The 22,051-nt window shown below is 32.0% G+C and overlaps 2 protein-coding genes across 3 annotated transcripts; one reads left to right on the forward strand and one right to left on the reverse strand.

The window, feature by feature from the left end:
- Positions 1 to 896: 896 nt before the first annotated feature.
- On the forward strand, positions 897 to 4,683 carry LOC106063345 (cytochrome b-c1 complex subunit Rieske, mitochondrial-like). Its single transcript, XM_013221678.2, has 4 exons — positions 897 to 1,177; positions 2,799 to 2,942; positions 3,361 to 3,663; positions 4,069 to 4,683. Exons 1-4 carry the CDS (start codon positions 985 to 987, stop codon positions 4,233 to 4,235), a joined length of 807 nt encoding a protein of 268 aa, XP_013077132.2. The 5' UTR covers positions 897 to 984; the 3' UTR covers positions 4,236 to 4,683.
- Positions 4,684 to 5,053: 370 nt separating this feature from the next.
- On the reverse strand, positions 5,054 to 21,979 carry LOC106063344 (beta-catenin-like protein 1). Of its 2 annotated transcripts, none has more exons than XM_013221677.2 (16): positions 21,821 to 21,979; positions 17,827 to 18,003; positions 16,160 to 16,266; positions 15,903 to 16,042; positions 15,505 to 15,602; positions 15,264 to 15,357; positions 14,126 to 14,217; positions 10,912 to 10,984; positions 10,644 to 10,702; positions 10,247 to 10,395; positions 9,780 to 9,958; positions 9,207 to 9,304; positions 8,835 to 8,915; positions 5,641 to 5,778; positions 5,292 to 5,364; positions 5,054 to 5,202 (listed from the first exon to the last, which is right to left on the reverse strand). In XM_013221677.2, the coding sequence occupies exons 1-16, from the start codon at positions 21,848 to 21,850 to the stop codon at positions 5,114 to 5,116; spliced, it is 1,677 nt and encodes a 558-aa protein (XP_013077131.2). In that variant the 5' UTR covers positions 21,851 to 21,979; the 3' UTR covers positions 5,054 to 5,113. The 2 variants fall into 2 exon arrangements, with proteins under 2 accessions (XP_013077131.2, XP_055891911.1); XM_056035936.1 differs by lacking the exon at positions 21,821 to 21,979 and adding an exon at positions 18,792 to 18,965.
- Positions 21,980 to 22,051: the final 72 nt, after the last annotated feature.

The following is a 22,051-nucleotide window of genomic DNA, read 5'->3' on the forward strand; positions in this document are numbered from 1 at the left end:
AGTACAACTAACCGATATTTAATTCTTAATGAAATAAACTTGAACAGACTTAAAAAAAAATATTTAAATATAGGCCTAACTTTTATTTATAAATACCATCGATGCTTTTGTTTTATAAATAAATATGGTTAAAATATAAGAAAAGTAATAATTTTTCCCCACACTGAAAAAGGTGCCGGTACTCAGTGAAGAATTGCCTAATTTTTAACTACTAAATTGATAATAAACGTTAAAACATGGTTAAAATACAAGAAAAATAATATTTTTTCCCACATTGAAAAAGGTGCCGGTACCTCGTACCGGTGCGTACCGTCACAAAAAAAAAAAAGCACCGAATATCATCATCTCTCACATGTTCCTTGACTTTTGTCGTAGCCTAGGGGATCTGCGTGACAGTTCGAGTAACCAAATCCCTCTGCTATTCCCGATCGCAGCAGCTGTTCTTAGCAGGGCATCAAGAGTACGAGAAACCGGCCCATTCTTGTATGTCCAGCCAGCTTTTTTATTTTTTGGACGACACGACACTTTCTTCGTGCTCTATCCACAGTACCTTGGAGAATGACTTTCGACAGTGAGCCATGTCTTACAATATGACCAAACCATGCAGTTCAGCTTTCGACTTGTAAAAATACAAACTCATTTATAAATAAGCAGAACTTCAAAATGAAAGTAGATATGTAAAATTACACATTTTAACGAAATCCAAGACCTAAGCGCTTCATACAGTCGTCTTGATGATCCCTATAGTTCGAACCCTGCCTGCTATCATACGATAGGCCTAATCTTAATTTATAAAGTAAGATACGAAACTTACAAAGCATAAAACAAACGAAATTTAGATATCTTGATCAAGTAAATAGATCTATCTGATTTAAAAATTTGGCTTACAATCCAAACTAAACGCTGGCCACTCAAATAAAACCGACTCTTCTTCAACAATATTTACGTTTGAACACTGACTACTGCGTAGTTACAAAATCGAAAATGATCTCTCTACCAAAAAGTGCTTTTGTCCAATCAGTTGTCCAGGTTGCATCAAGGGGAAACCTTACTTCCCATGGCTTTGATTTGTCAGCTTTCAAACCAATCGTTAATAGGCCGCCTTTAAGTTTATCGTGTTTTTCTCTTCAAAAATGCGTTGCCAAGAACAACACCAACGTTTTCACATCTTTGGCAGGTTCAGTTTGCTTAACATATAATTTGTAGTTAAATAAATATAGAAAATCTAGAGCCTAACAAATAAATATGCACATTTGACTAGAGTAATAGGCCTACTAATAAATAGTTGATCTAATATTTATAATAGTAAAATCACTAACTAATGTAAATGTCGTAATGAGACTAATCACATTTCAGGACAGAATATAATATTAATAACCTTCTTATTATTGACTTATTCTAGAAATTAAAGTAGCAGTGTTGCCAACTGTAAGATTTCAAGCATTTTAGATAAAAAATTTAAAATAAAAGTGAAGTTTCTGACCATTTCAATTATGGAATTTTGTCTCTTTTGTGGGGACTGCTTTCTTGTTGAGTCCCCTGGGCAGTAGCCCCGCCTACCCTCCCTTAAATCCAGCCCCAGAGTTGATTTAAGCTTTGTAAAATTACTCAGAAAGACACAAAGATAAAGGCACATATTCTATATGCTAAAACAAATTCGTACAAGCCCTCCTTCTTCCCTAGTACCATTTGAGCATGGATTGGGTTACCAGAATCAGTCAGGGAAGTCTATGAGAGTTTATGTCTCTAATTAACATGCATGATACATACACGGATACACCTAGCTCGAATCCTGCCACAAGGTACTTAAGCTAAGTTGCGTTTGCTGCATGCCTAATAGCAGCACTGAAACCTTCTAGATAACCTTTCCCTCACATGTCCGCAAAAGAGATTAGATTGCAGCAAACTGAGGTGTTATATAAAAGAAATTTTTACAAATTTCATTGATCGACTAGTATAGCCTAGATGTAGGCCTACACTTAGATCTGTTACAGTTAGATGTTTATATCTGAAATGTAGACCACTTTCCAAATAAAGTCTATTAATATCTAGAGTAGATATTCTAGATCTGCTTACTCGATCATCTACCCCTGGATACCTAGGCAGGATAGCAGTAGTTGCTAGCTGTATATTTCATTTGTTGTAGCCAAGGTCAAGTAGATCGATATTTTAGACTGCATATTGTTACTGATAGCTATAAACTGGTTACCTTGTAGTCTAGATTTATTACATAAAAGCAAACAATTTAAATGCTTGCCATCATTTATTAGCCTCTGCTTGGCATAGTCCAAATCCTCAGCACAGATAGTCTCCTGTTACTTTTCCATAGTGCCTATAACTATTTTTTTTTTTTAATGTCTTAATTTTGCACTAAAGTAAAAATAATAAATAAAAATATAAAAATAAAAAGAATTCAAAACAAAAAATATGTGGTATTTAAGTTTTGATATTGCATTCTTTTTTCCTTGGTCTATTTTTCAGTTGTCTTTGTATTTTTTTTTATTTTTTATTTATTTATAATTGAGTATACTAATTTTAAACATATAAATCTACTCTACTTTACACAGTTAATGTTTTACTTTTACAACCGTTCATTCCAATATAACATGTAATCATGATATATTGATGAATGTGATTATTTTCTTTAAAAAGGTGCAGGGTAATATAGAATTTTTCATTAAATTATTTAGTATTAGTTTTCTTTTTGTAGATTTTCATACTTATGGTCTTTACATTTCACTTAGTTGCACCATTAATTAGCTTTTTTTATATTATTTTTTTTGTGTGATTATCCTTAGGGCTCACACAGACTCGCTTTTCTCACACTGATCTAAAAGTACCAGATTTTTCAGAGTACAGACGTGATCAGACAAAGCCACATAATGCCAGAACAGTTGACTCAGAGATTGAACGTAAACTGACTTCATACTTATTACTAGGTGGTAAGTTATTTCCTATTTTTAAGAATTGGCCAACATTTGATTAAACAGGTACTATTAGAATGGAATCATGGGATAAAAAATCCAGAAATTCAAAATCCCAGGATTCAAACATGAGACCTCTTTGGTTCAGAAGCCAAGTGATATACCATTCAGTCACCACACCACTGAGTCCATAGAACTTTTATTCTCTATGCTGATGAATATTAGTATGTATTAACTGTCATTGAGAGGTAAGTATTTGGCAATTCTTATATGCCAGTTAATAACAATCTATTGTCAATGAAAGTTGAAAGTACAGTGCAATTAAAACAGCTATTACTGGTATTTATTGATTCACTTTTGCTAGTAAACTTTCACAAAATCTTACAAGAAGTTTATAAACATTTGCATACATCTGTTTTGAATTTTTTTTTTACAGCTGGAGCAGTAGCATCTGTTTACAGTGCTAAAGCAATTATTCGAGGGACAGTTTCAAATTTGAGCTTTGCAGCTGATGCTCTTGCCATTTCTAAAGTAGAAATCAAGCTTGATGATATTCCTGAAGGTCGAAATGTGACAGTATCATGGAGAGGAAAACCATTGTTTGTGAAGCACAGAACTGATGAGGAAATAGAAATAGAACAAGCTGTTGACATTTCACAACTAAGAGATCCTCAGACTGATGCTGAGAGAGCAATCAATCCTAAATTTCTCATCCTTGTTGGAGTTTGTACTCATTTAGGTTAGTTACAGCATTTTAAGTTTTACTGAATTATTATTATTTATGAACAGAGGGCATAGGGAAAATAAATTTGTTATATCAAACATAGAAAGTTGCAGTTTGAAGTCTCTAATTTTAACCGCCTATTGTGACTGCATTATAATATTTTTTTTTATATAAAAGGCATTCCCATTGTATTGTCCCACATTTATTTTTAGTTGAGTTGAAGGAAAAATTCTTTTTATTGTGCATAAAATAAAATTGCATTTCTAGACTCCATACATTGGAAATTATGAATTATTTAGATTTAAGACTGTCGTCAAAGAACAGTAACTATCCTCTAGTAATGATAATATAAAAAAACAGTTTTCAGTGTTGTTAATCATGTAAATAGTGACTATTCACTGTTGTATTACTTTTATGCAGGTTGTATTCCAATAGCCAATACAGGTGACTACCCTGGTGGCTACTTTTGTCCATGTCATGGATCTCACTATGATGGATCAGGAAGAATTAGAAAAGGCCCTGCACCATTGAACTTGGAGGTGCCTACCTATGAATACATCACAGACACTACAGTAGTTGTGGGTTAACTGGATTGGTGAATGTGCTCTCTGTCATTTGTGTTCAAGACATGTTTTCTTTGATATTGACATCACAGCTCTAAACAAACATTTTCATGATATTGTTTACATCTTGATGGTTTGTGTCAAAGAATAGTTAATTCTTTTAAAAGGAAAGGCTATTGTAAATAATAATCTTATTGCTTTGGCAAATTTAGCACATAGTTGCTTTTACTTTAAATATTATATAAAATGATTGCTTAAAACTAGCATTTAAGTAATGTATATAAAATAATTAATCTTTGCATTAACTAATATTTTTAGTGAGTTTTGCAAATTAAAAAAAAATATCTTTTTTTTTTTTCATGTTCATATTTGTTTAATTACCATATGTATAACCCTGCAAATTCAGACCGTGAGAACATATTTGAAAGGCCATGGTTATTGTATTTAAGAAAAATAAAAAATGGAAAATTTATGTATTAGTTATTGTGAGTCTGCATATTATATATATAAATATCTTCAATTCAATTAACCTCAATTAACCACTTGTAACTTTTATCTCATCTAGGGGTGCTGTGACAGTTCCTGTAACCTAGTCAGCAGCTCCTACTAGCAGGATATCAAGACAGACTAGCCCATTCTACCAACCAGCTTTTCTTTGGGCTCCCTCCACTGTACCTTTTTGTCAATAAGTCATATCTTACAATATGAACCAAACCAGCTCAGCTTTCATATCTTCACAGTATTAAGGAGTCCATCCCTTTAGCCAGCCAGAGTGTTGATTTAAACAGTACAAACTTGTCTTTTTTACACTATTTTAGATTGTGTGAAAAACAATGATGCACTTAAAGTTTGTAACTGTATAACATTTATTGGCAATATTTACAAATAATACAATATCAATTTCAAAATTTGTCTACAAGAGCAAGAATTCTTTCTTTCTCTGCTTCTTTTGCCACAGAATCCTTAGCATCTCCGATATTCCCAGCATACTCTGGAAAAATCAACAAATTTATAAGTATTTCATTTTGAAACCATGTGAGTAGGGAAAGAAACCATAAATATTTTCAGTTAAATTTATACCTCTCATGATGCCCCTAATAACTTTGACTGAGCCACCTCTCATATTTAAAATCTGCATTACTCTTGCACGAATCTGAAACAAATAATTTTAGCAATTAAAAAGGATGGTGATGGAATGAATCTTTCATAATATATGAAATACAACCAATACATGAAAAATGTGAGTCCAATACTTTGGAAGTGGGTTACAAACATTTCTATTAGGTTACAATAATATTGGACCATAGAAACTTAAACTTAACATCATCTGCCCTATAGATCACAAGGTCTGAAAGGGGAACTAACTACTTTATAAAAAAAAACATCTATTTTATTTTCAACAAAGAAAAAAGGAAAAGTAAAGATATACCGAAGAAGCTCCACTTGCACATGTCTCTAGCATGATGTAATCAATAAGTTGTAGTGTAAATAGACCAGAATCTAAACGTTTTAAGTAAAACTCATCTTCCATGTCCTCATTCAACTCTTCACCATGCTGTTTTAATCGCTAATTAATGGAAAAGTAGATTTATTTTACAAACAGAGAATATTTTATTGATGCTAGAAGAAATTATGTAAAATATGTTTAAGTTACTTAATAAACATTAAAAATAAATATATTGGAAAATTAAGAATACAACAAAAAAATCTGAAGAAGTTCTATGGAAATTTCAATGTGTCTGTGTAAAGCCTACTTGTTCTGGTCTATACGAAAAAAATATATATGCCCTCTATCCCCCTTTTTGTTTCTGAGAAAGGCAAGTTTTTTTTTTGTTGCTCTGTGACAAGTTAAAAACTCGCTGTCAGAGTCACTCAAATTTATCACAGCATTAATTATTATTTATCTTTATTTATTTATTTTATTTTAATTATTTCCCCATCCTACCCCTAAAATCTTCACCCGCCCCACCTTTTCTCCTCGAGGCTGGACTTAGTTGACCACATTGGAGAAAGCTAAGGCGCGTCCTTCCATTTATCTGCCCTTGATCGGGGAAAGGTAAACACACAATCTCTTTTGTCCTACCCGCCGGATGCCTGACATCCGCAGTTGACACCACCTTGTGTGAGATGCAAGTCACTCTCCCCCCCCCCCTTTTATCCCACGTCTCTCTTTGATCTAGGAGATCATGCGGACCAGCAGGCCCATTGACCTTTCAAATGTGCGACTCCCATCTCGAGTCTAATTCACCCACATGTAAGATAATTCTAAGCTTAGGACATTTCCTGTTTCCGCCCATATTCTCCAGGCCTATATAAAGTAGATCCAAATCAAATCAGACCCTCTTATTTCGCATTCTATCTGAGCAATCGAGTCTGGACTACTTCACACATTCTCCCTCCTAGAGGAATACCTGGTGGTAAGCCGAACTTAATCACAAGTTCCATCTTAATTACTTTTGTGCTATTTCCATTGGATATTATCATGTGTATTTTGCTTAGTTCATTTATATTAGTATGTATTTTAGTATTGCATTAATCTATTAATGCTATGTTGCTCAATTGATCGTTGATGCAACCATGTATATATTTGCACATCTTATTTTATTTCCTTTATCTCGGTTGACCGCCTTGATAATTTTACTATGTACATTCTATATTATTATTTCTCCTTCTATGTACATTTTATATTGCTATTATATCAGCCATCTATTTTTCCCCCATACCATTTGTCATCATCTCCATACTGTGCTCTAAAGCCATTTCACCAATCTGACGAATGCACCTCAGTCGAGGGCATCGATACGATGCATGAAAGACATGTCCTAACTTGTCTTTATTTATCCGCAGCCTCCCTCAGGTGTCTGCCTATTTATTGGATCAACGATCTATTTATCGGATTATTTACCTGCCTATTTATGTGCTTTGTGCCATTCAGCACTGCACTTGCCTACTGAGATCTACTCAACTCTACTACTCGGCGCTATCGGCATTGCCCGCCTATTCGACAGCCCACCTGTCAAGCTATTAGGTGCGACGTCCCTATAGATTCAGATCTGTGTGAGACGTCATAGCTACGCCAACCCTCTGCAACTCACTGGACATATCCTGTCAACTACTCTGCCCACGGCAGATCCGCTCTGCCCGCAGTAACCTTGTGCCCACGGTAGCCGGCCACCCGCCCTACTGTGCCCACTACAGATATTAGATTTTGGGGATTGAGACTCCACAAGAACTATATCACCGGCGTCCCTCTATCCGCTAGAGCGCCACCTCCAGCTGCAGAACCTCAAGCCAGGACACAGCCAGCTGCGACATCAACAGGAATACCAGCTAAGTCAGAGGACAAAGTGACATACTCTCTTATTAGGTGCAAGAGTGATGATTAAACCTAGTATTATTTAGAGATAGATGCAAACCCTCCCCCCTTTTTATTCTTATATGTATATTTATGTAAATAAATATTCTTTTATTTTAACTTTTGTATCTATCTTTCATTGCTTGTCTCGTTGTGTGCATGCTCCCGATTCATATGCTGATAGGTTGGTGTGTGATATTTAAAAATAATCATCCCCTAGACATTAAACGCGCCAAACACACGTCACATTTCCCCACCTGTCACATGCTCTTCAATGGCACATATATTAGTCCTCATCCTCAATTTGAATTATTAAGCTATATTAGAATAGCAAAATTTTCCTCAATTTGAATTATTAAACAAATAGCAAAATTCTCAGAAATTAAAGTCATACAAAATTACAATTAGGATTATGGAAGATTTTCATATATTAAAGGAAATCTTTATATAGTTTATTGGTAAATATGGTAAACAAAAAAAAAAAAAAACAACATACAACTATCTTCTCATTCTGTAGAAGATAAGATGAGCTCTTAAAAAAAAAGTCTCTTAACAGTTGATTGGTTAATCAGATCACATAAGGATGCAATCATTTTGTTCCTAATAACTAGCTGGTTTGATTAACTGGAATAAATTGTATTACAGGATTTGTTTTGGTAGTTAAGAATTCAATCTAAATAAGCAGCTGGTCAAATTAACAGGATTCGACTATTTCAAAATCTTTCTGAGTCTTCTAGTTTTCAAGTTCCATTAAATTGCTTTCAACATTCTCCATATTGCTTCATTTTCTTTCTTACTATATTTTATTACATCAAAATGTGAACAAAGTACTTTATAAGCATGATAACACAACTTATCTACTATAAAAACTAAAACAGGATGGCTTTGCTGGTCTAACTAATAACATATTTGCTTCAATGTCATCGTTTTTTTAAATATTTTTTTCTAAAGTTAGAATCTATTCTGTATGATTAGGATTATAAATTAAAATTGTGGCTTTAATCATAATTTAAGGATGCAGATATGTTGTGCTATTTAAATGACTTTTCATTCATCAATCAGGAGTTAAAGGTAAAGTTAAGAATAGCCCAAGAGAAGTTTTCATTAGTTCTGCAAGTTTTAGGATTAATTTTACTAACATTTTAAAAAATTAGGGGAGCACCATTTCTTGACATATTTTCAAAAACTAGTTTTATCACCCATTACATAAATTTATAGTGTTAAAAAAAAAACATCAACCTATTATCCATTATAATTAGTATACTGACCATTTTTTCTCTTTCAATTTGATCATCACACTGTCTAACCTTGTCCAAATATTTGAAATGTAATTCAAGTAATCTTTCAACCTAGTACAGTAAATTTTAAACAAGAGAAAACTAAAACGTCAGTAACAACAGCAACAATTAATTAAAAGTAGTGATATAAAAAAAAAAAAATTCCTGCTACACAAACTTGTGTAGATATAAATAGATTTGTATGCTACATGAATGTTATTTTAAAAACCAAAAGTCAGAATTAAAAAAAAAATGTAAAAAAATTCAGTAGTTTTTTTTTTTTTTTATTTAATTATTTATTACAAAACTATTAGTGAATTTTCCCATAAATTCATTTCCTATCATAAAATAAGGCTCTATTACCTTTTCATGATCATTTTCTGTAAACTTAATAAGAAGCCTTTGTCTTGGAGTTCCTTGACAGTTTCTCAACATTGATGCAATAATTGAACAAATGTGTTCTGTTAAAAGAAATGGAAATCTATCAATTAAAAAAACATCAACAAAAAGTTATCACATGCAGCCCTATAAGTAACAATAATAAAAGATCTGCTAAGTTCTTTTTTAGCAGCCATTAAAAGATGGGAAAGATTGCTACTAGTTTTGTGTGGTTGTTTTTCACATTGATATCTCAAAAACTATTGTAATCTAATTCCATCCCCATGAGTTAAATATATTGAAACTTACCTTTTTTGCATCTGAATCAAACAATGAACCAATAGTATGATTTTGTGTAACACACATTCCTTTATTTCTTGTTTTTACATTAATAATTTATATTTCAAAATATTACTACAAATATTTATAATTATTTTAATAGGATCTATCCTATAAAGTATGTCATTTAATGCATGCACTCTCACATACTGTCCAATAAAGAATGCAGAAAATTTAGGAGAAAACCAAACAAGGGTAACAATTATAATCAAATGATACCTTCTAGCTCATCGGGCGCAGGTCCTGTCTTGGTCTGTTTTGGAGTTTTCATAAATAAAGGAAATATACTGCGTAGACCTAGAATTTCAACAAATTTTTGGCAATTTTCTTGACCCTCTATTCCAGTCATGGCATGATTTAGAACTTTAATAGCACTATTACGAGACAGTTTTTTTTCCCTGGAAATAAATTTAATAGATACATAATTTTGGGGGATAATAAATTCAGGCATTTGGCAAATGAAGCAACTGTCAAAGAAAAAGAATCAAGAATTTAGAAATGTATTTTTTTTATATTTCAAAATTTCTTTTATTAGACTATTTAAATTAAAAAAAAAAAGATTTATTTAATATTTTAAAGGAAAAAACAAAATAAATAAAAAAGAGTTTATATCTTTTAAAGATGTATCCAATATTTTTTGAAGAAGATATATGTAATATGTTTAAAAAAGAGACTGTTTTTATTACCTTAACATGAGATTCATCAGTTGTAAACCTTCCCCCCTGAGAAACCTTGACCTGTTAGCAGGAAATGCTAAAGCTGAACACATGGAATTGAAGAGGTCCTCCATTAGCTCTACCTCATCTTTACTTCCAGGATCATGTTTCTTAAAACTCTGATACATAAACACACATAAATTTATTCTACATTTTAGTTTTCGGAAGTAAATTAAAACAGAACTGACTATAGTTAAGAAATTAATGTTTACATATTTACAAACAGAATGGCTGATGGATAGTCAGAGAAAACACATATATTCTAAAAATATATTAAGATTTTTAAAAAAGTTTTGATGTTCTCAGAGACACTTAACCTAAGTAAATTTTGAAATAAAACCCCCATTGTGATTGAATAATGACTTACAGCTAATTGTTGTAGCAATATATCAATACCATCTAACTCTCCAAGTAACTGTCTGTTTTCTGAAAAAAAAAAATAATTGTAATATTAATTTATAAAACCCTTTCAACACACAAAGAATATATTAAACTTTATTTTACGTCAAGTATATTTTAATGAAAATTGTGTTTTTATTGTACATATAAAAATTAATGACGAACAATGCAAATTAAAATCACTCAAATTAAACTTTAGTCTTTTATAATTTCTTATTTTTCCAAACATTACAAACCTTCAGAATCTTGCAATAAAATAGCCAAAATTTCACTAGCATACAATTTATTTTGATCAAATGGCCGCTTCATCTGAAATGAAATGTATTGAAACAGATTAAGTTTTGCACAAGCATCTAGTAGTGCTGAGATATTAAGTGGGTAAAATGAGCTAGCACTACCATTTGCCCTAAGTAGATAAGTTGCATTTATCTTGTTCCATACAGCGAATCTTGATTACGATTCTTTTTGCTAAAGTTTTTTCTTTCAGTGAGTGCCAATGTATAATGTTAAGGACCTTCTATGTTTAAAAAAACACATGTTATGTTCTTCGACTTTTTTGTTGCACTTTATCCCTACCATGGCAATGTTGAAAACATGTCACTATATGCACCTGTAGTTAACAGACTCTTTCAAACATGCTACTGTTTGAGTCCCAAATGCCTGAAAAATTATCCACTTGTAGTATTAGAACCATTCCTGTCATGGAAACTTGGCACCGTTTTTTTAAACAGTTTCAGTTGTCATACAAACAGCACTGAGGGTACTGAATAGTTGTCTTAGCAAGACGCTAGCTGAACATGTGAGCAGTCCTTATTAACTCTTTGACTCTGTAACGACGCTTCCGTCGTTGATTTTACCCAGCCATTTTATTTTTAGTTTTTTTCTCCAGTATATGTTTTTAATTGCTTAAAACATTATATTGAAAAGTTTCCCTTTAAAAAGGCTCTATTTTCTTTAGATTTTTGTTCTGGGTCATAGAACACCTGCCTACCTAAAAAAGTCCTAATGTGTAACACTTATGGTCAAAATGTGTATTTTGGCACCAGAATGTGTAACACTTGCGCGGTCGACTATTTTGTCAAATACAATAGGTATATATATATACGTATACCAAAAGAAAATCCACTGCCGAGGACAGACGCCAGAAAAAAAATCTAAATCGACAAACTGCGGACATTGGTTATGCTTGCCCTGGTTGTGGCAAAATATCTAGGTCACAGTTGGGGCTGCGCAGGCACTGGAAATACTGCATTCCTCACTGATATTTGGACTCGAAGACAAGCCTTATTATTATTATATATATATATATATAGATATTATATATTTTAAAAGCAAAATAAAATTATATTTAGATCTAGATATATAGGGCCTGTTAAAAAAGACAATTTCCTTTTTAATTAATACAGGCCATCAAATTTGTGTCACAACTGCCACTAGAAAATTTAGAATCTAGATCTAGACTAGAGAATCTAGTAGTTGCAGAGCTCTAGAGACTAGATCTAAAAATCTAAATCTACCTAACTAACATTAATTTATATTAATTTCTAATACTATAACTATAGTAATAGAGATCTGGTCTATACTATAGATGCCAGAAAAGACAAGTCACAAATCTAGATTGACTAGATATGTATAAAGAAATCTTAGCCTAAATTATATAAATTCTAGATCTAAACTTACTATTTAATTATTTAGATCTAAATCTACATCATGATCTAACTAGATTGTCTAGATTTAGAAGCTTTAGAATAGATTAGATCTAAATCTAGATCTATATGAGATGATAATTGATATCTAGTCTAGATCTGGAGTGTTACTGGTCCTGTGGATCCGCTACAATTTTAGTACAAACGTAACCCTAACCAACGTAAAATCTGGGCACAATGTGTTCATCCCACCTTTTCTTGCCCCTTCCACCATATGACGGCTTAGTGTGACCCCCGTGACCACTCGTAAGCTTGTCTAGAGAGGGACAAAAATGATACGGAATGCGTAACGCCACGGGTTAAATTTGTATTTGCGTACTGGAGGTCATTTTTAGGAGATTTTGCGTAAAGAATATGCATTTTGCGTAACGGTAGGCAGGTAATAGGCATAGTAATAGGGGATAATGAGCTCAGAACATTCATTCTATGTGTTTTAAAATGGTTTTCATAAAAAGCTAGGAGGAAATATGAATAAATATTGTAAATAATATTTTTTTCCTACTTTGGATCATAATATATTCCCTAGATCTTGATCTAATATAGACCCAGAGCTGTTGACTTGCCCACGGAGGTCAGTTTTCATTTTTCTAATAGTAGTGACATGGATAATTAGCTCAAAATTTCCATTTAATGTGTTTTAGATGTGTTTTCAATATAAATTTTTGTGACAATATGGATAAATATGATTAAAAAAATATTTATTTTCAATATGGAACATAAATGTTTTCCAAGATCAGGTCTAGATCTAGATCTTGAAGGCTTTTTTTTTTGCAGTGGATAAGTTTCTATTTTTAAATTTCAAACATTAATATAAAAATTTTTTTTTGCTTTATAAAAAAATGATTTGTACTATATAAAAGGGCATGCATTCCTTATTAATTCTATACTAAATATATCGTTTTCTAATAAAAAAACAAAAAAAATTATAAAAGTTAAATCAAAGCACTCTTTTCACCCCGAAAGCAAAAAAAAAAAAAAATTCTGTCCAAATGTGAAAATTAATTCCGGAGTCAAAGCCTCAATTCTCAGCCACTTTCAGTCCAGACTTTCTCATTTATAGCCAGGCTCTGAATGTCAAGTAATGAAAAAAAAAAGGAAATTCAACTTCCATGTGGTCTATAAGGCAATTGATGTAAAAGCCATGTTTTTGTGGCCTACAGTTTATAAGTGGGTCATGTGGCCAGCACAACAACGAACTGCCTTTACTTTACCCAAACTAATGTCAGGTACCAATTTTAACTAGGTGAATTCAGAGGCACCTTAAAGATCCCGAAAATAAAAAATCAGTCTTCACCAGGATTCGAACCCAGGACCCCCCAGTTCTGAAACCAATGCTTTACCACTCAGCCACCATGCCCCCTCTATATGTCAATTATGTGAATAAACCTCAAAAGTTTGTTTTTTTTTGGATGGGCATAAGTCACATATGTATGGGTTTCTTTCTGCAGCTGTACAGATAATTTAACAATGTTAATCTGCAGATAATAGTTAAAAACTTCTTGTGGTTTTCAGTCTTTGGTCTTCCCTACAACAAAAATGAATTAACAGATAAACCTAGCAATGAAAATTGTTAAGCTGCTACAGTTTTAGCTTTACTAATGCATTACAATTATCATTTTCTAATTTCCTCCAAATATTATAAATTTTATACCAAACAATTTTTTATGCATGTTTTTGAAGTGCCCACCTCCCATGAAATTAAACAGTAAGTTAATAGAGATATATTTATTATCTATTAACTGACCCTCAATCTCTTCAATAACCATTGCAGCAAGCCTTGTTGTGCAGCTTCTGGACACATTTCTGGTTTGAACTCTGACATATTCTCAATGATAGCTGTGGCAAGAATTGTAAAGTGATTAATCACACCATTTAAGTTATTTGTGTGTGTGTTCTATAGCAATATATATTTTGTAATAAGTTGTAATAAATAAGAGAGCAACATAGATCTTTCTGAAAATAAAATCATTGTCCATTAATATATCATAGTAAAACAATATTAACAACAAAACTCAAGACATGAATGGATTTGGCTAAATAAAACTAATGTTAGTCAAAACAAATGATTTTTTTTCAGATTAGGAATGCAAAATGGAGAAACTCCTCAATACTGTGAACAATCGAAAGTTGAGTTGGTTCTGTCATATTGTAAGACATGACTCACTGTTAAAAGTCATCCTTCAAGGTACAGTGGAGGGACCACGAAGAAATGTCATCCAAAGAAAAACTGTCTGGACAACGTAAAAGAATGAACTAGCCTCTTTCTTGATATCCTACTAAGAACAGCTGCTGAATGAGAAAAGTTGATGGATTTGGTTGCATAAACATCACAGCAACCCAACGATGAACAAGGAAGCTGTACCCGTGAGCTATAGTAGTGGCCTCAACATGATCACAGAAAACTGAGAAAACGAATATAAAGGCTTTAGGCGAAAAGTGACCAGAAGTTGACACCACAAAATATGGAGTGATCATACATGTGAAGAATCTTTAGATATGACAGGAGTGAAAGTCCGGTAAATTTTTTCTCAGTGGTCAAAGGGCAAATTTCTTACTGGCTGCACCGAAACCCTTATGACCCAAAATAAAATTAAGCTCAATTATCTATTTGACTTGATGATATTTTACTTTATTTATTTTTAGTTCAACTGAAGTTTTATCATGTCAGAAAACAAAATATGTAGCCTAAGCATATAATAATAAGACTTTCATTTTCACCCATCAGTTCCCAGTACTGTTTTGTAGTCTACTCCTAAGCATAAGTTCTGAATAGTAATGGATACCTTTTATTACAACATTTAAAAATATTTTGTTAAAAAAAATATCTGTAATAAAAAAAAAAAAAACCTACATAAAATAAAAATAATGAAACAAAAAGTTACCCAAACTGTTATGGACTCCTTCAAATTCTTCCTTAATATTTTCATCTAGACGTTCCAAATTGTTCACCAATACTGCCACCACCTGACCATCCAACTGAATAAATCATACAATATTTGGTTAAATAAAATAGCATCAAAATTATTGTAAAAAGAAATATGTATGTAGCTCAAACTAGATTCAACATTTATTATAATTGTAGGCTACTAGAAAAAAAAATAATGAGACATTATTAACACATACCAGGGCATCTATCAAAATTATAGCAGTGTCTTCATTTTCATTCAATGTGTCAGGGTCAGTTAATTCTTGTAGTAAATCCACAACAGCTATAGAAACATCTGCATATTTAGGGGATAATTTTAGTTTTCAAATAATGTAAAGTGAATGCTTAAAATAATGAACTAATTAATCCACACCCTTCACATTTTTATAGTGAAAGTAAGTTTTAATAATAAAATACCAGCTTTGTACATAATTTGATTTTGCTGTTAAATATATTATTTTTCTATTTTAATATTTTGATTGAATCATATTGGTAAATGCACACACATATATGTATATATATATATATATGCATGCATATGGATAACATGGATAATAGTATAGCACTTTTGATGCAAAATAAAACATGATTTCACCTGTGTTTTCATGAGCTATCAATTGCAATAAAGACTGGACACAATGGAGGTCTACAAGGATCTGATAATATTCTGGGACAGTTGCCATCACATGCATCTCATGAATGATCTCATTAAGTTCTATTTCTGACTCCATGAATCTGCAAACAGTAGAAAAAATATTGAAGAGAAAATGTTGCAGTAGAAAAAAAACCAAATATAAACATCATCCCTCTTACATGTTATTTCTTCCTACAGCTTACTTAAACCCTACTCACTTTTCTGGTAAATCTGGGTATTTGATTCTCATCTCCTGATTTTTATAAACACGCTTTTCAAACTGCAACAACAGTTTTTTAAAGCTGGTTTCATCCATAGCTTCAGCCTTTAGAGACATGAACACAAAAAATAAATTATGTGTAATCTATTTTTTAAAATACATAATTAAATTTTGTTTTCTTTTCTCATTTTAGCCATTAATGAAGTTTGAATGAGGTGGGGTTAGGATTCATCAATAGTAAAGAGTCCTTATTGAAATACAAAACCACAACAGAAACAAAAAAAGTATTTGAAAAATTCTAAACTCCTGTGGCCAAGACAACGACCAGCAACCTTTACTTCAACATTTGTCAGATACCCATTAGAGTTGGGTGAACTCAGGGGCATCATAAAAATCCTTAAGTTGAAAATCTCAGTCTTCACCTGAAGTGAAACTGGAAACACTTCAGAGGCTAAGTACTTTACCACTAAGCATCAAGCCCCCTCACCTCTGAACTATTCAACTTTTAAAAGTAATAATGTGACTAAAAATTGTTGTTTAATATTTGTTTATTTTATTTATAAAAACAGAAATAAAAAAGTTTGTTTTTTTTAAACTTAAAAAAGAATTGATATATCTATACTATAAAGTAGAATGTGAGGTGTATGTATTTTACTTATAGACATCAAAACCGCTTGACCAATCTTGATAAAACTTGGCAGGAATGTTTCTTAGGTACCAACTTAGACCTTAGTGTATGTATTGTAGCCCTAAAACAAACTTAAGACCCTAAAAAAAAAAATAAAGTTGTCCGACTCTATTACAGCTATAGTATTTTATGGATCTAGGCCATGTCTACAATGTTGACATAGAAAAGATCGAAAGGATTTAGACATAGATCTAATTTTTTGAAATACACTTTGCGCAGATAGTTTTTTACTTTGACACATGAAAATACAAAAGAAGATCCATTGATTTTATTATATAATAAAATTAACCTTCAATTTTGTGTTTCAAAAGCATTTTTTGAATTAATTAATTCTTTATATCTGTGACTGCAGATTTCCTGATAAACATTCTTTCATTAGACAATACCGTAATGAATCGCTTACTAAAAATTAATTCATTTAATTGTTTACTTTATAATCCCATCCCTAGATCTAAAACTCTAATTCAACTCTAAGATGACTAAGATGATAAAACTTCTCTTAGCACAGATAGTTTTATACTTTAACACATGAACATAATAATTATAGTCCATTCATTTCATATTTTATCAAATAAACATTCAAATTTGGTTTTCTAAAGCATTTTTAATAGACTGCATTCGTTTACGAAAGCTGCGAAGCCGAGTTGAGATAGGCATAGATCTATATTCATTCATGAATCGCGTACTAAAAATTATTTCGTTTAATTGTTCACTTTATAATCCCATTCATTTAACAAAGCTATCGCTCTTTTAGTTTTTAATAGATATGTATGTATCGGCTTCGGGTAAATCCATTTTCGCAAAACTAATTTTATTTTCGTAGCGAAAGAGAAAAAACTTGAAAGTATCATTAGCTACGTTAAACATACATTTAAATCCAATCCACTAGATTAGTAAACACAAACTTAGACCCGCAGGCCGCGGGTAATGTCAGGCTAGTATATATATATAATAAGAATAAAAAAGCTATAACTAACATCAGGTTCAGCCTCAATCATTTGCCTGATTTTTTCTTTTTCTTCTTCTGTCATCTGACCTCGATCAAGAATTGCAGAACCATTTGTCTCATTTCTACGCTTTTTCTTCCTGACATAGTCTTCTTCCTCTGTGTCTCTGTTTCTCTTACTTTTGGAATCAAAAGTAGGCTTTTCAGGCTGAAAGGAAACAACATCAGTGTGTTAAACAAAACATAAAAGTTTTATCTCTTTTTAATTTATTCGGTAAAATAAAAGCAGCTTAATGCACATTTTCTATGTCATAATTAGCTTTTAAAAAAGTATTCTGATTCAGTTGGAAAAAAACAACAACAGTTATACTAAATATTCTCATTTAATTTTAAGTGAGGATCACACTGCATAGTTCAGATTTCTACTCTTTACTAGTAGATCTATTTTTAAATATGTGTTAAAATTATAACTGTGATATTAAAATTTTATTGATAAATTTTTTATTCTGTTGTAATTTAAAACACTTATTTTTCAGCAAAAAATAAACACCAATATTATGAGCAAGCTGATACCCCTGCTATGCTATGGTTTAAATAATTGGTATATATATGTTTATTTAGGCTGGAACACTCTTAAACCCCTCAATAAAATGGCCTCATTACAACGCTCCCCAACCACCAACACAATTTTCTAGCCCTCAAAAGTATGCACAAACACTTCTTAGGCCCATCAGTTTCAAACGGCTGTCAATGAATTTTAAAAGCATATAGGGTGGCATCGTCTCAAATGACCTTCCAGCATAATTAGTTTCATATTCAGGGTTAGTAGCACTTTTTCATAAAAATTTTTTAGGAGATTTTAGGTGGTTTTTAAGGAGGAAATGTAAGACATGCATGCATGCACGCGCATGTGTGTATGTGTGTACGTACAATGAAAAACACCCACAAAGCTAGACATTTTTTATATTAATTATTGGTATTTAAAAGTGGAAATACATATCTTGCCAACATCCCACCCAGAACAGAAACAATGTCATCAGCTGTGGTAGGTCCACAGAAAAAGGAACTGAAATAGAAAGTGTATGTGTTTTGAGTGGCCGGTATCGCAGTGTGTGTGCCTGTGTATGAAATGACCAGTTGACCTTCATTGTACATGGTTGAGTGAACAGCATGGAAAGTGTGTTAAAGTGGGTCAGATTGATAACAAGATGATGGAGTGAAGAGACAAACAAGAGACTAATAAAATCAATGTGTTGAGACTCTTGTTGCGTTAGTGTATCTATTACAGTAACAACTTGAATGTCATCCCAAAACCTAAAACATCTTTTTTTCTCAAAGATTTTTAAAAAACATTAAAAACGGTTGCTATTCCTGTTTTTTGAGTGTTTTTTTTAAATAAAAAAACATTTTTTAGAGATGTCTACAAAATGTAAATTCTCAAAGGTTGAAGTAAATTTTTTATCTTATAGAAACTATAGTCATGGTGTGTATTTAAGGAAATGTTTTAAACTCAGAAACTGTGCTTAAATCCTCCTCATAAACAGAGCCTGTAATATATAGGCCTTTTTGTATGTCTAGAACTTTGTTTGTAGACAGTGCTAAAAATTATACTTAATTTAAATAACAATTAATAATAGATCCAGAAAAGTTTTCACGGACTTAATTTTAAGAAGAAAATATTTTAAAGCTGCATTATTGGGTAGTCTTAGACCAGGGGTTCCCAACCTGTGGGTCGCGACCCACTTGGGGGTCGATTGGCGATTTGCAAGGGGTTGCCTAAGACCATCGAAAATATGGATTGTTTTGTCTATTCTTCTATTGCTGTGTTTGTTGGGGGGGGGGGGGGGGTCGCGGCAGAGTGGGGGATTGTAAAAAGGGGTCGCCGAGCATAAAAGGTTGAGAACAGCTGTCTTAGACTCTTAATCCCCCCCTCTCTCTCCAAAATGATAGGCAACAGACTAAAATTAAAAAGTAGATAAAAGAATTGCTTCTTCTACTTTTAAATCTAGTCATATCTAGAGAATATCTTTGAGAATTTACATTTTGTAGACATCTCGCAGACTTTTCACAGCTGTATGAGAATCTTCACTGAATTTACCTTAGATGTAGACTAAACTAAAATTCACTGACTTTTCACAGCTGTAAGAAGATTATTTTTACTAGATTCTAGTGATTTAGTGTAAATCTAGAATTTAGCGTATTTCTATAGTAATCTAGACATTAGGTGTATCCAGATCATTAAATAAACTAAAATTCAGAGTTTTAAGTTTAGGTGCGAAATATCTTCGCTAGCTCTAACTTAGATCTAGATACTATTTCTAGCAAGATTATTTACAGATGTCATTCTTACTGTTACAACAAGAAGATTTTAGGTGAGGGAGGGCCCGGAGAGGTGTAGCCTACACATTAGGCTGATAATTGCTCTAAAAATAGACAATAGTTACTACAGACTAGATCTAGCGCGTAATGCAATCAGAATGCCTAGTTACACTGTTGTTCCCCCCTCCCATTTTTAGCAAGAAATAAGCAAAATTTATATTTAAAAAAATATTGGGTAAAATTTTAGTAGAATTCTGGCAATTTTTAAGAGAATTTTAGGACTTAAGGCTTAGGAGACTTTTCATTTTTAAGGTCAAGGAGCGCTACGAATACGAACCCTGCATATGGCATATTCATGAAATTGTCATAAAAAGGCACGTCTTAGGTAACAACGGCTTTTGGACAAGGACAAGGAAGGAATGAATCCCAATTTTAAATACGGTAATCATAAATCAACGCTGTTAAATATTATTTATACTTACTTTAGAGTTAAAATTAAGCTATTTATAATTTAGATCTAAATGATCTTAATTTAAATTAAATTATCAATAATATCAATTATCATCATCATGATAGCACGATCATTTTTATCTAAATTTTAATTATTGATTTTATTCTAATTTAAATCATACTGATTGTAACTAATCAAACTAATCATAGTGACCTAGTCAGTATGAGTAGTTGTCACAGTCTTGGTTGACATTGCATGATCTAAAGTTCACGTCATGTTAATAGTTTAAAAGACACGTGGAATTCCTGATGTAGAAAACAGGAAGTAGAGTGAACAAAGTTGACTTTGAGTCAAGTCAAGTCAAGTCAGTGAGGTCTTGCTCCCGGTCCGGGAAGGTTGGACGTTCCTTCCTGGACTGGTGTATATATATGTATATAGCATGAAAGTCGATGGACTAGTAATTGTTGATTAATAATATTTGAGAGTTGATTTCATTATGTGCTTATTGAATATTAAGGTATTATTCGTATTTCAATGGATATCTATAGTTGAAGCTCCAGTGTCACTAGTAGTAATTGTTCTTATTGTTACCCGCTGAGATGCGGACATGATTTGTTGTTAACGTATTGGATACTTTTGATACCGCTGTTATGCGGATATGATTATTATTTCTTGACTTGTAGCACTAACAAGGAGTGCAGTATATTATTATTATGTTGTAAATAAAATCTTCATGTTGTCTGCTGAACGGACTTGAGTCAGTCGTATAGTGTTTGTCTCGTCACGTGTCTAGAGCACTTCAGGAAGTAAGAACCCAGTATTACACCATTCAATCAGTCTCTAATATTCGTGATGTCAACATTCATTTACATTTTTTTTTTACAAAAAAAGACTTTTAATGAAAGAGTCTATATTCAGTGAGATACATGTTCGTTAGCAAAAAAAAAAAACTAGATCATGTAGTCACTAACTAACTTAGTAACTAGATTAACTAGATCTAACTATTACTAGATCTCTAGTAAAAAGTAGTAACTTCTACTCGAGTCTAACTCTACTAAATTTTACTAAATGTAACTAAACTAGTGTTACTGTTAGTTAATCATAGTGATAGTATAATTTAATGGTGAATGAACTTCATTTATTTATTTACTAGATTCTATTTTTATTATTCAGTTCTTGATATAGTATATCCAAATTTACTAAATAATAATCTCGGAGTTCTATAGATCTAATATTCTAATCTAGTCATCGAGACCTTAAACGAAAGTAGCTCTTCGACATCCATGTTGATAAACGTTCCCAACTAGCCAGATATTAGTTATTCTAGATATTTCTCTTCAGAAAACAATCATGTTTTAAAATTATTTTACTATATTAAACATTTTAAAGAAGGTTAGAGACTTTTAAATGTTTTCTGTACAATGAGCTAAATAATGATAATTTAGAATGTAGGTCCTAACTAACTAGATCTAGTAATTAATATATT

The sequence above is a fragment of the Biomphalaria glabrata genome, chromosome 7, assembly GCF_947242115.1.
Source record: "Biomphalaria glabrata chromosome 7, xgBioGlab47.1, whole genome shotgun sequence".
Lineage (NCBI taxonomy): Eukaryota > Metazoa > Mollusca > Gastropoda > Planorbidae > Biomphalaria > Biomphalaria glabrata.